Genomic DNA, 12,621 nt, shown 5'->3' with positions numbered 1-12,621 from the left:
AAAGAAAAGAAAAAAAAACACAAAAGGGCTGGGCGCAGGACCCACACCGGGCCAGTTCTCACCTGGCCGGGCCTCCGCCGGATTCCTCAGTGGTACGGCTGTCCTCAGAGACAGGCTGCTTCTCCTCCTGCGCCAAGGCTGGGGCCGCCTGGTCACTCAACTCTGCGCAGGGCAAGTCTGCCTGCGGGCATGTGGGGACAGGACAGGACTAGGACAGGGAACTCGCCAGGAGCCCCAGAGCGGCAGGGCTTCGCGGGGCCCGGCCCTCAGGGGTTGTCCGCACTTCAGTCAGTCAGTCAGTCAGTCAGTCAGTCAGTCAGGGTCGGTCTGTTAGGAAATCGAGGAGACGGGTGGGACGTGAGGGAGCCCAGACAGTATGGGAAGTGGTCAGGTTCACGACTGCGGGGAAAGCCGAGCATAGCAGCTGCTCCTTTCCCGTCCGCCCACTGCCCGCAATAAGGGACCGGCCCTGCGTACTTCGAGTCGCTCCATCTTTTCCCGCCTTTGAGGTCACGCCTTCTGCGCATGCGCCTGGCCCAGTCGCTGAAGCATCCCGTCCACGTGCTATGACGCGCGCTCCAGGCCCCGCCCCCACCGGGCCCCCGCCAGAGCCGAGCGGCAGGGCCAGGCGTTAAGTGACGGTTGAGAGGTCCAGCGGCTGCGCGCGCAGCCAGCACCACCCAGGACGAGGGTCCGCCTGCCTGTCGGTCTCCCGTGTGGACAGGCATTGTGCGCGTTCATTCTGTAGATCTCAGTCCAGCTGTTGTCTGGAGAAATGTTCCTGGTACAAAATGCTGATTTGGGCCCGAGGATTTGGCTCTGTGGCACAAGGGGCACAAGCGCCTTCCTGGCAAGCTCAAGTCCTGAGTTTGATCCTCAGTACCCCTCCCCAAATGCGGATTTTGCCGGGTGTTGGCGCACGCCTGTCATCCCAGCAGTTGGGAGGCTAGGCTGAGGCAGGAAGATGCTTGCAAGTTTGAGACCAGCCTGGGCTACCAAGTGAGCTCAAGGCCAGCCTAAACTGTGTAGCAAGACCCTGTCTTTAAAAAGCTGATTTTGTTGGTTTTCTGTTTTCTTTCTTTCTTTTTTGTATTTTAGGAAAAGTCTACAAGGTGTTCAGGGTCTCCATTGCGCCCAGTCTCAATTGCCATCTCAGCCCACCCTGGGGATGGGTCCGGCTGGGCAGGCCCTGGACACCACACCACTCCTGCTGGCAGGAGCTTTAATCTGCTGAGCTATTTGGCCAGCCCCTCATGTTTTCAAATGGTGTAAGCCCAGGCTGGCTTTGAACTCGGGAGCCTCCTGCCTCAGCCTCTGGAGGGCTCCCTCTCAGATTCCCGATTTCAACTGAAACTCTCCCTCCTAAAGGTGGCTGTGCACTCATTACTTTGAATTAATTGCTTGTACATTCCAAAAGTAGCACTTTGAAAGCAAAGTGAAATCTACAGTGTGGTGTCCTTTAGTAACAACAGTAACTATGTACGTGGCACGAACCAATTCAACAAAAATGAAAACAGAGCGGGGAGTGTGTACCGGTAGTCCATACCACTCTGGAAGCTGAGGCAAGAGGATCACTTGAGCTCAGTATTTTTTTTTTCCTAAATAACTCACATTCTCCATTCCATATAAACTTATTTATCGGGCTGGTGAGATGGCTCAGTGGTCTAAAGCACCTATTTAGAACAAGCTTAGCAAAGCACAAGGACAGCAGTTCGATCCCCCAGCACATGACAGCCAGCCACTCCCCCTGGTGGGCTGAGCTGGCCACACACCCACACACACACAAAATAAACTTTAAAAAAAAATATAAATAAATTTCTTTTATTTTTTGGTGGTACTAGGGATCGAACTCAGGATCTTGTGCTTGCCAGGCAAGCACTTATTGCACTGAGCTATCTCCTTAGCCCCTGAGCTCAGTATTTCTAATCCAGGCTGGGCAACATGTGGTGACTTCATTTTAAGAGGATGAAGGGCTGGCTTCTTGTGTGTGCGCCATCACCCTTGCCCAAGTATGTGCAAAGGTCCTATATCATAAATTCAGCAGGAGGCACTAGCCAGGAGGCCGCTTGGCAGCACAGCAGGGACTGGCTTAAGTAAAGTCAAACAGGCCCAGGCTGCTCAACACATGGTTTTCAGACTACTTCAATTGACCACAAAGGAAGTGGCGCTGTCAGAGTGTTCTTGTGAGGAAGACAGCAAGAATTCTTCACCTGTCCAACCTTTGTTGTTTTCTTTGAGACAGTTTTGTTACAGTTTAGGCTGCTCTTGAAAACTCATTATATAGTCACTTCTTGTTTTGTTTTTTTTTGGTGGAACCAGGGATTGAACTCAGGCCCTTGTGCTTGCCAGGGAAGCGCTTATTCCACTGAGCCATCTCCCTGGCCCCTTATATTGTCACTTGTGATCCTCCTGCCTCAGTCTCCTGGGTGCTGCGATGACAGCTGTGGGCCACCATGCCCACCTGGACCAACCCTTCTTCACCAGGCTGTGTCCCCAACCACACAACTAGAGCATATCTTGATGTGTACAAGGTGGAAAAGATGAAGTTTAAATCTGGACTCATGGGCAGGAGATATATCAGCGGACTAAGTACCTACTTGGGCAAGCACAGGGACCAGGGATCCCCAGTACTGCATGCCACGCCAGCCCCAGCCCCAGCCCCAGCACAACTTCCTCCATATTTCTAGCTGCCCCTGTTGCTTTTGTTACTCAAATCACAAACAGAGCTGCAGTTCCTGTCAGATCAGCATTAGATTTTCTTTTTTCAGTTTTTTGTTTGTACTTTTTTTGCTTTTGTTTTTTGCTGGTACCTGACTCCAGGTGTGGTAGCACATGCCTGTAATCCCAGCACTGGGAGGGCTGAGGACAGGAGGGCTGCCACAAGTCTGAGTTACTTGCCAGGCAGGTGCTCGGCTGTTGCGCTATATTCTCTGTTTCATTTCCGAGACAGGATACTACTGTGTATACTTCAGGTTGGCTTTGAACTTGCTATGTAGTCCAGACTGGCTTCAGCCTCAAACTCTGGGCAATTCTCCTGCCTCACCTTTAAATGCTGGGATCACAGATGTGCGTCACTACACCCAGCTCTTGCTTCACTGGTTTCGAATATAATTTTTAGGGGGGCTGGCTCAGGCTGACTTAAGGGCAGGTCTGGTAAGGCATGCTGAGGATCGAACCGTGGTCCCTTGTGCCTGACTGGGTTTGCCAGAGCAGGCACTTACACAAATGAGCTAACCCACAAGCTCCTTGAATATAATTTTTTAAAAAAAATCTTAAGCATGTGCAGGGCCCTAGGTTTGATCCCCAACACCCAAACAAACGAACCGTCCATAAAAACATGTCAGAGACAAAGCTCAGGTGAGCCACGGAGCCTTATCCTACTCATTCCTTTAGGTTCATAACTCCTAGAATTTCCTTTTCAACAGCAGTCCTCTAGCCTCTATTTCCACCAGCTAGCGGGGAGTCCAGGTTAAAGGAACCTCAAAAACCACTTGGGATCCCACCACTGCCACCAAAAAAAAAAAAAAACGAAAAAAACCTCCCCTCTACCAGGAGAGGGGGTCTGTGTTTCTGTTCCTTTCCTCTAGAAAAGGGCCTGAACCGGCTGTGGCAGTGCACACGTGCAATCCCAGCACTCTGGGAGGCCAAGGCAGGAAGATCCCAAATTTAAGCCCAGTCCAGGCAATTCAGTGGCATCCTGTCTCAAAATAAAATGGGCTGGAGGGTGTACTGCACTGTGAAGCTCTTGCTTCAATCCCCAGTGCTGCCACAGAAGGTCAGCGAGGGCAAGGAGGCAAGAAAAAAAGAGGGGGAGAAATGAAGGAAGGAAGGAAGGAGGGGGACTTGAAACCAACAGGTGGGTAGCAAAGGCTTCACAGAACCAGCACTTCTCAAGAGGTGAGAACCACAGCACACACCTTCAATCCCAGCACTAGGAGGCCAAGGCAGAAGGACTATCAGGAATTCAAGGCCAGCCTGGACTACTTAGCGTGAGGCCGTCTCAAAAACATAAATCAGAATTAGCCCTTGGGCGGGGGAGATGGCTCAGCAGAATAAGCACTTGCCTGGCAAGCGGAAGGGCCTGAGTTTAATCCCTGGTTCCGCAAAAAAAAAAAAAAAAAAAGAATTAGCCCTTGCTAGGAGGCTGGTTCTGAGGACCCCTGATCCCCAACTCACCACCCTGTATACCCAAGAACCCATCACCAATTTGTGTTCCATCAAACAGCTTGTGGAGCTGGGGGACCCTATAGGACTCCCAAAGAAAGGCAGCAGATGAGGGCAACTGCCCGCTTTATTATATCGCCTGCTTCCCCAGCCCTGGACCCTTGGTCCCGGGTGGGGGTAGCGGGCCTCACAGAGGCCTCATAAATACAAGGGGTCACCAGTGATGGTGGGGCAGCAGCCAGGATCAAGCTGCTGCCTGTGTCCTCTGGGGCCTGGGTTCCACGTCCAGGCGGCACAGGGGACTGTCGTAGACCATCTGTAGGTTCACTTTGTGGCCCACTAGCTCCCGGATGTTGTTGATGCCATACTTGATCATGGTCGGGCTAGGGAAGATTGGAGAACAGAGCTTAACCCCAGGTCAGGTCAAGCTTGTCCTACCTAAAACCGCTCCATAACTCTAAACCCTTTCTCCAAGAAAACCTGCAGGCCTGCTGACCTACGGGACCACTTAAAGCACCCCAAGGCCTCTGCCTGATACCCTCACAGGCACTCTGGTAGCACCTTCAGTCTGCACGGCGGCCACCTCTTCTACAAAACCCTCCCTAGCCACCTTAGACCTCATCTAGAGCCCCAGCCCATAAAGGTATCAAGGGGTGGCACTTCCTGCCACAGGTCTATCACCGAATCAGGGGACACACAGCAGGAGGGGAGTGGTAGGCCAGGAAGCACAACTTCCTCCATATTTCTAGCTGCCCCTGTTGCTTTTGTTACTCAAATCACAAACAGAGCTGCAGTTCCTGTCAGATCAGCATTAGATTTTCTTCTTTCAGTTTTTTGTTTGTTTGTACTTTTTTTGCTTTTGTTTTTTGTGGTACCAGGGATTGAACTCAGGACCTTGAGCTTGCCAGGCAAATGCTTATTCTATTGAGCCACCACCCTGGCCCATCTTTTTCAGTTTTTTGAGACAGGGCATTTTGAGTCCTAGGTTGAATTCTGATGTGTGGTAATCCTCCTGCCTTAGTCTCCTGTATGCTGGGATGACCAGCAGACAGGCATAGATTCTCATAGGAGCTTGAAGCTCCTGGAAGTGCCAGAATCTAGGGTGTGGCTACTTAGGCTAGTCTAAGTATCCTGTTAAACCACTGCACCCACCCGAGAAACTATCTCCCTGGGGCCAGAAGGGCAGCAGAGCAGACAAAGAACAAATGAATGAGTGAAGCTGGCAGCCAGAATTCCCTTTCCAGTAGAGTACTCACCGCTCCAGTGAGAGGCCCCAGGCAATAACAGATACGTTCTCAGGTAGTCCCATGGGCAGCAGCATCTCAGGGCGGAAAAGCCCAGAGTTTCCAACTTCCACCCACTTCTTCAGGCCTGCAGCAGGGACAGGCAGCGTGTGTAGGTGATTCTGGGTCCATGGTCTGGGGTGGGAGGCAAGGGTCTCGCCTGTGCTTGACACTCACCCTGGTGGTAACTGAACACCTCCATGCTGGGCTCTGTGTAGGGGTTGTAGGCTGGCTTGAAGCGAAGCTGGGTGATGCCTGTGGGAATGGGACGCGGGCAGTGAGAGAGCCCTCCCTATCCCACCCCCAGCCCTCCCTGGCCTGCCCAGGCCATCGCTCACCCAGCTTGCTGAAGAACTCACGCAGGACCCCCATGAGGTGGCCCAGGGTAAGTCCGTGGTCAGCCACCACACCCTCAATCTGGTGGAACTCAGCCAAGTGTGTGGCATCCAGTGTCTCATTCCGGAACACACGATCGATGGAGAAGTACTTGACAGGTGTAAAGGGCTTCTGGGGGGACAGCAGGGAGGGATCAGCAGGCCTGCAGGGCACCCCGGTCCCCTGCCCTGCCTGGCCATACCTTCTGTGCCAGGCGGTAGAGGGCGCGGGCGCTGGCTGCTGTGGTATGGGTGCGCAACACGTTCTTCCGGGCCTCATCCAGGCGCCAGCTGTACTTGTACCTTGGGAGGAAGGTGGAGGCTGTGATGCTGTTGGGGCCTCCTCTCCTCCCGCTCCACCTGAGACCTGAGCCTGCCTCACCCCTGAGAGCCATAGCCACCCTGTGCGTGGGTCCGCTTGACCCGGTGGACGTAGTCTGTGGGGAGCTGCAGGGCTTCTTTTGGATCTGCAAAGGGACAGAAAAGCCTGCATCAGGCAATCAGCACTGCTCTGTCTGGATAGTCCTGCAGTGCTGGGGTGGAGGTCATGGCCTCCAGCATGTTAGAAACCACAAAACCCCTAACCTGTAGTCTATAGACTGGCTTCCAACTCTGGTGTGGTGCACACAGCTGTAACCCCTCATTCCAGAGTCTGAGGCAGGAGGACCAATGCAAGGTCAAAGCCACCCTGGTCTACATGAGTTCAAGGCCAGCCTGGACTATGTAGTCAGACCCTGTCCTATCCCATCTCCCCCCATAAAGAAACTGCCTTTTGGGGCACAACCCTGGAAAACCTGAGATCTAGTGAATCATAGCCTCTGCACCAGCAAGCTATGTGGCCCAGAGCAAGTGCTCTTCCTTCTGCCTCAGTTTCTCCAACTGTAAAAAGCACACTATTTCCCGTGGTTGGTGGAAATGTTGTGTAACAGCACCGAGTGTAGGAAGGCTTAAGTGCTAAATTTCAGAACTAATTTTTAAAAAACTAAATGGAAGGGCTGGCAAGATAGCTCAGTGGACTAAGTGCATGCTTAGGCAAGTGTAGGGATCAGGGTTTGATCAAACCCCCGTCCCACGTCAGGCCAGCCCTGCCCCCTGCCCCTGGGGTGCACTGAGTCAGTGACCAAGTCTGGGCGTGGTAGTACAGGCCAGTAATCCCAGCACCGGGGAGGTTGAAAACAGGAGCTGTATAATGAGAACCCATGCCAAATATATATAAAAACTAAATGATTGTTTTTCTACAGATGTTGAGTGAGGACCTCACTGTGTAGCCCAGGTTGGCCTTGAACTTGCTGAGATCCGCTTGCCTCAGTGGTCCTAGTGTGGGGATCACAGCATAGAACGTGCCACCATACCCAGCTTTGAGAATTCTTTTTATTTCAGAAAATAATTCCACTCTGAGTTCCTCTATGACTTTCTGCAGTTGCTTATTTACTATCAACACTATTAATTCATACATTTGAGCTGAGGTAGTGTCCTCTGCACTTGTTCTGGGTGGGCTTGGGTTCTGACATTGCATTTTGCTCCTTCTCATTGTCATTTTGTGTAGCACTGTCTTCTGACTTTTGTTGTAGATCTTTGTTGCAGTTATAGCTTTAGCACCTACTGAAGTTCAGGTGCAGATCTACAAAGTTTGGATTTATCCAGCTGTGCCTGGCTTGGGTCTGGCTGCTGTGCTCAGTTTCTTCCTGTTGCTGCCCTTGGGGGTGAACCTGTTGTGCCCCTCTGGCAAGATGTTCTGCTCCTGGACTAGCTGGGTGGTTCTGTCCCCTACACTCTCTGCAGGGATTGCAGCTGAAGGGTTTCACCCCAGGCCTGAGCTGAGTCTGGAGGGGACAAGGTGGAGTAGGGGGGAGAGGCAGCTCTCCCACACACTCACCAGGCCTGGACTAGATCTGGGGGTTCCCAGAACAGGACAAAAATTCCTACTGGGCAGGCAGGGTGTGGGGAGGTACTACGGAGTGATGGGGGGCATCCCAAGAGGGTGAAAGAGGGTGTCACCTATGCTGCACCTGGGCTGGGACCAGGTCATGCCAGCACAGGGTAGCTGGAAGCTCTTCTACACACTCACCGGGCCTGGGCTAGGACTGGGTCTGGGGGTTCCTGGAACGCATCCAGCTTTGAATTGAATCCTATTGAACTGTGTGATGATTTTGTTAGTTTTAGTTCTGTCTGTTTTCTTTCTTTTTTTTTAAAAAACAGATCTTCATTTTGTAGTTCAGGCTAGCTATGAACTCACTGCATAGTGAGCCTGGCTTTGAACTTGTGTCAATCCTTCTACATCAGCCTCCAGAGTGCTGGGATTACAGGCACGCGCCCTGTACCCAGCTTGAGGTTGTCTGTTATTAATTAAATATAACAGATATTTAATTAGTGACTATACTGAAAATATTCAATTGCCTAGGAAAAACAAAACATAGGAAGTCTTAGATAGAGGACACTGACAAGTTGTGGTGTTATGATTTTTGTCAAGCCGTCCCCCAAGCCCCTTGTGGGCATAGGTGGGGCTTTTTCAGATGTGTCTAGATCTAGCGTGACCCTGGAATTGATTCATGGTACAATGCTAGGATCCACAGCGCTAGAGTTAAGGGCCTGAGTGTTGCCCCTGCCCCCACGTAGACAGACTAACATACAAGGGAGAGAAAGAGCTGTCACCATCCTTGTTGCTTTGCTACCTTCTGTCTGCCACGAACCGTTTCTCCTCTGTGATGTCTGCCTGCCTGCCAGGCCACGCAGCCTTGACGCCAGTTGATTATGGACTTAACCTCTACAAACTGTGCACTGAATAAACCTCTCCTTTAACTTTGCGTGTCAGGTATTTTGTCTCAGCAATGAGAAAAGTAACTAAGATACAGGGCTTTACAGTTCCTGACTGGCTCACATGCACCCAAGGTGTGGGCTTCCTGGCCAGGCAGATGACTACCACTGTGACAAGTGACTACCACTGTGACAAGTGTTGCATTTCTACTGCAACAAAGAGGAACAGAAACTGGGTGTTAGGGGCTTCATGAAACTCAGGGCAGCCTTAGTGTGGTCTTCACCTTTGCATACTGGAGATCGAACCCAGGGTTTTGTGCACAATGGACAAAGGCGCCTAACACTGAGCTACACCACAGCCCTTTTTGAGTCAGGGTGTCACTGAATTGCTCAGGCTGACTTCAAACTTTAAATCCTCCTGCCTCAGACTCCTAAGCAACTGGTGTTAACAACTACACCATGCTTTCATTTTTTTTTTTTTTTTTTTTGCGGAACCGGGGATTGAACTCAGGCTTGTGCTTGCCAGAGAAGCACTTATTCCACTGAGCCATCTCCCTGTCCCCCTCCCCCTTTTTTTGAGACACGCTCTCACCATATAGCCCAGGCTGGCCTCAAATATCTATGCAGTCCAGATTATCTTGGAACTCATGATCTTCCTGCCTCAGCCTCCCAAGCACCAGACCTACAGGCATCCACCACCATTCCCAGCTCTTGCCTGTTTCCTTTTGTGTGGTCCTGGGGATGAAAGCCAGGACCTCCCACATGCTGGCCAGGCGCTTTACTACCGATCCACACTCTTAGCCTAGCAGTGGCCTTAAAGATGTAGGACACAATGGTTCTCAATGGAAGGCACGGTAGGTGCAAACGCCCTGAGGTAGGCATAAGACAGCATGTTAGGGAAGAACAGAGGCTGGAACAGTGGAAGGAGACTCGGAGATTGGCAGCAGCAGCTCCCAGGCCCTGGCTGACCACACAGAGGGTGGAACTTATTTTAAGTGAGCACCCATCCCTTGAGGCTCTACAGTGAGGCTCGCAGGCCAGCTGTCTAGCCTCACCTTGCAGGAAGAAGGTGTCATGCTGGTCACGTGCAGGGTGCTGCTGTGGCTGGAAGAGTGCGTCAAAGTTCCAGAAGGAGCTCTCGATGAAGTTGTCGGTGGGCATCTCGGTGAACCTGGGGAGACACAGCCTGACTGCCTGCCTGCTCCCATGCTGCGCCCTCCCTGCCCTGGGCCTGAGCTCACCCCATTTCCAGGAAGATCTGGCGGAACTGGGAGCGGACCTTAAGCAGGGGGTGTAGGTGGCCACTGTCGGGGAGCACACCACGAGCCAAGAAGTTGTAGGGTTTGAAGGGCTGGTCCCGCCAGGAGCCACTGCAGGGATTCAAGGGGCAGGGATAGGTGAGGCATGAGTCCTCTTGCACCCCCACCTGTCCCTTCCCTGTCAGCTGCTGCTGCTACCTGGCGATCATCTCTGGGCTCAGTTCTGTCTCCTGCTTGGAGACACTGGTGCTGAAGGCACTACCCTTGCTCACCCAGTAGGTCTTCAGGGTCCTGAAGTCAGAAGCAGAAAGGGGCATGCTGTTACTTCCTCGGAGGTTAGCCTTTTGATGCTGATTCCACAGCCACCCACAATGCCACCTGCTTTATTTTCTTCCCAAAGTGGTCTCCTGAGATCCTCTTGTGTACCCACTGCCTAGCCTCTTGTGTTTGTCACAGTCATTCAACAAACATGTGGGATAGGTTGGGTTTGAACTTGTGATCCTCCTGCCTCAGCCTCCCAGAATGCAAGGATGGCCGGCATGCACCACCATACCCAGTTCAGGGAAGGCTTTTTAAAGTGACATATGAGCAAGGGTCTGGTGGCACATGCTGCCTTGAAAATCAATGAGAAGGGGCCAGGGAGATAGTTCAGTAGAATAGGTCCTCAGTTCAATCCCCAGTTCCGCAGAAAAGAAAAAAAAGACAAACCAATGAGAAGCCAGCCATGGGGACACACATCTATAATTCCAACACTCGAGAAACTAAGGTAGAAGGATCACCATGAATTCTTGGCCAGCCTGGGCTACATAGTGAGTTCAAGGCCAGCCTCAACTACATAGCAAGATCCTTTCTTAAAAACCAACCAACCAACCAACCAACTAACAACAAAACTCCAAGAAGACAGTTCTGGGAGGCCGAGGCAGAAGGCCCACATGTTTGAGCCTGCCTGGGCAACTTAGTGTCTCAAAAACAAAAAAGGGGGGGATATTGCTCAGTGCAAAGGCCCTGGGGTTGCCTGAGCCTGCCGAGCACACTTAATAACCAAGCACATAGTGCTGGAAGGAGACCGGCACTCTCTCTCAGCCCTCAGCTCAGGGGCATGCAGGGGCCAGGGCCGAGGGGCTGCCACTCACACTTCAGTCAACAGTTTCCTCTTCCGGAGCTCGCTCCTCTCCTTCTCACTCAGCTTTTCAGCCTGGGCCCCCTGGACCAGATGAAGCCGACGCTGCACCTCATCCTCCACCTTGTCCACCTGGCAGCATAGGCACAGTGAGGGGCTGTCTTCCTGCCCGGAGCCCGCCCACCCACCTGCCAGGACTCACCACTCGGAACACCCGAGGCCCATCAGCCGCACTCTTGTCTACACGGATCCACTTATTGGACATGGCCTTGCTAAAGCCCACTTTGCCGCTGGGCAGGTGCTGCAGGGGAACTGCAGTAAGCACAGCACAGGGCCACCACCATAACCCCACCCCAGCCCCCTGTACCTACCATGAGCTCACTCTGAGCCAGGCCCTCCAGGGGGATGCTGCGGAACACACGCACCTCATGGCTGCCCTCTCGGGCAATCTCCTCACCCTCAGTGGTCAGCTCCCAGCGCTTGGTGGAGCGAAGCTCAGCCTCGATGACCTAGGCAAAGCAGGGGAGAGGTGGGATGGGGTTTAGGGCAGGAACCCCTCACCATGATACTAAGCCAGAGACATGAAGTGCAGCCGGTGCATTTCAGCACTTTGCAGCCCAGTGCCCTGCCCTTGCTCAGCCTCCAGGTCCCTTGGGTCATTCAGGTATAATAATGATAAAAACAAGAACATTCCAGGGCTGGGTATGGTGTTTCACACCTGTCATCCCAGACTCAGGAGGCTGAGGCAGGAGGATCACCTCAAGTTCTAGGCCAGCCTAGGCGAGCACAAACAGCATGAACTATATGGTAAGACCTTGCCTCAAAAACCAAGTGCCGGGGAGATAGTTCAGAGGTCTAAGCACCTGACTAGCAAGCACAAGGACCCAGGTTTGATTCACGGTACTGCATGCTGTGCTGGCCCTGCGCTGAGTTGGCCACTGAAACCAGGCATGGTGATGGACGCCTGTAATCCCAGCGCTGGGAAGGCTGAGACAAGAGGATCACTATGAGTCTGAACTGTATAAAAAAAACCCGTATCAAACAAGTAAAAATAAATACTTAAATAAAATAGAGAAAACAAAACAAAACAAAAGGTACCAAGAGAGTTACAGGGCAGAGGACAATTTCTAGGGGGCTGGGGATTGACAAAGGACCTTTGTACTGAGCTACATCTTAAGTCTTTACTTTGAGACAAAGTCTTGTTAAATTGCCCAGACTGTGGTCCTCCTCAGCCCCAGCGACGTGGAGGTATGAGCCACCATGCATGTCCCTTCCTCACTTGTTTGGAGCAGGGATTTCAGTATGTTGCCCCAACTGGTCTAGAACGCCTGGGCTCAAGTAATCCTCTTGCTTCAGCCTCCCAAGCAGCAGAGGCTACAAGTAGGACATAGGACTCCCAGCTAGACAAACCATTCCTATGTCTTTGAAACTGTGACAGATTTTTCAACTCTTGCTTAGAGTGCCAGAGAAAGGCCACACATGAAGTCCATATTGCAAGCAGAAACCCAACGCTCCACAATGACGTCAGATTGATGGGGCTGAGATTCTACACCTCCTCTTTCCTTCTTCTTAATCTTTATGTATTTTGAGTTTCCTAGGAATGCCCTGTTATGTAGTCTGGTTATAAATAAATATCCATGAGGTTTTGGTTTTGCTGTCTTGTTTTT

At 52.0% G+C, this 12,621-nt stretch overlaps 2 protein-coding genes across 4 annotated transcripts in view; both read right to left on the bottom strand.

Moving 5' to 3' along the window:
* Syce2 (synaptonemal complex central element protein 2) overlaps positions 1 to 540 on the bottom strand; it is a 12,660-nt gene extending 12,120 nt beyond the window's left edge. For all 3 annotated transcript variants that reach the window (XM_023720190.1, XM_023720187.1, XM_023720188.1), the window contains exons 1-2: positions 478 to 540; positions 63 to 181 (exon numbers count right to left, since the gene is read on the bottom strand). In XM_023720190.1, the coding sequence (XP_023575958.1) occupies positions 63 to 181; positions 478 to 492 (134 nt within the window). In that variant the 5' untranslated portion in view covers positions 493 to 540. The remainder of the gene's footprint in view (positions 1 to 62; positions 182 to 477) is intronic.
* A 3,742-nt stretch (positions 541 to 4,282) lies between these two features.
* Farsa (phenylalanyl-tRNA synthetase alpha subunit) overlaps positions 4,283 to 12,621 on the bottom strand; it is a 9,945-nt gene continuing 1,606 nt past the window's right edge. Inside the window, exons 2-13 of the mRNA XM_004635551.2 lie at positions 11,326 to 11,463; positions 11,157 to 11,255; positions 10,968 to 11,086; positions 10,033 to 10,125; positions 9,817 to 9,945; positions 9,631 to 9,746; positions 6,204 to 6,288; positions 6,025 to 6,124; positions 5,786 to 5,954; positions 5,625 to 5,702; positions 5,421 to 5,535; positions 4,283 to 4,547 (exon numbers count right to left, since the gene is read on the bottom strand). Of these exons, the coding sequence (XP_004635608.1) occupies positions 4,409 to 4,547; positions 5,421 to 5,535; positions 5,625 to 5,702; positions 5,786 to 5,954; positions 6,025 to 6,124; positions 6,204 to 6,288; positions 9,631 to 9,746; positions 9,817 to 9,945; positions 10,033 to 10,125; positions 10,968 to 11,086; positions 11,157 to 11,255; positions 11,326 to 11,463 (1,380 nt within the window). The 3' untranslated portion in view covers positions 4,283 to 4,408. The remainder of the gene's footprint in view (positions 4,548 to 5,420; positions 5,536 to 5,624; positions 5,703 to 5,785; positions 5,955 to 6,024; positions 6,125 to 6,203; positions 6,289 to 9,630; positions 9,747 to 9,816; positions 9,946 to 10,032; positions 10,126 to 10,967; positions 11,087 to 11,156; positions 11,256 to 11,325; positions 11,464 to 12,621) is intronic.

This window comes from Octodon degus, unplaced genomic scaffold (genome assembly GCF_000260255.1).
Source record: "Octodon degus isolate 3935 unplaced genomic scaffold, OctDeg1.0 scaffold00073, whole genome shotgun sequence".
In the NCBI taxonomy this organism is placed as follows: domain Eukaryota; kingdom Metazoa; phylum Chordata; class Mammalia; order Rodentia; family Octodontidae; genus Octodon; species Octodon degus.
The sequence above is the reverse complement of the archived record's forward strand: the minus strand, read 5'-3'. Positions and strand labels throughout refer to the sequence as shown.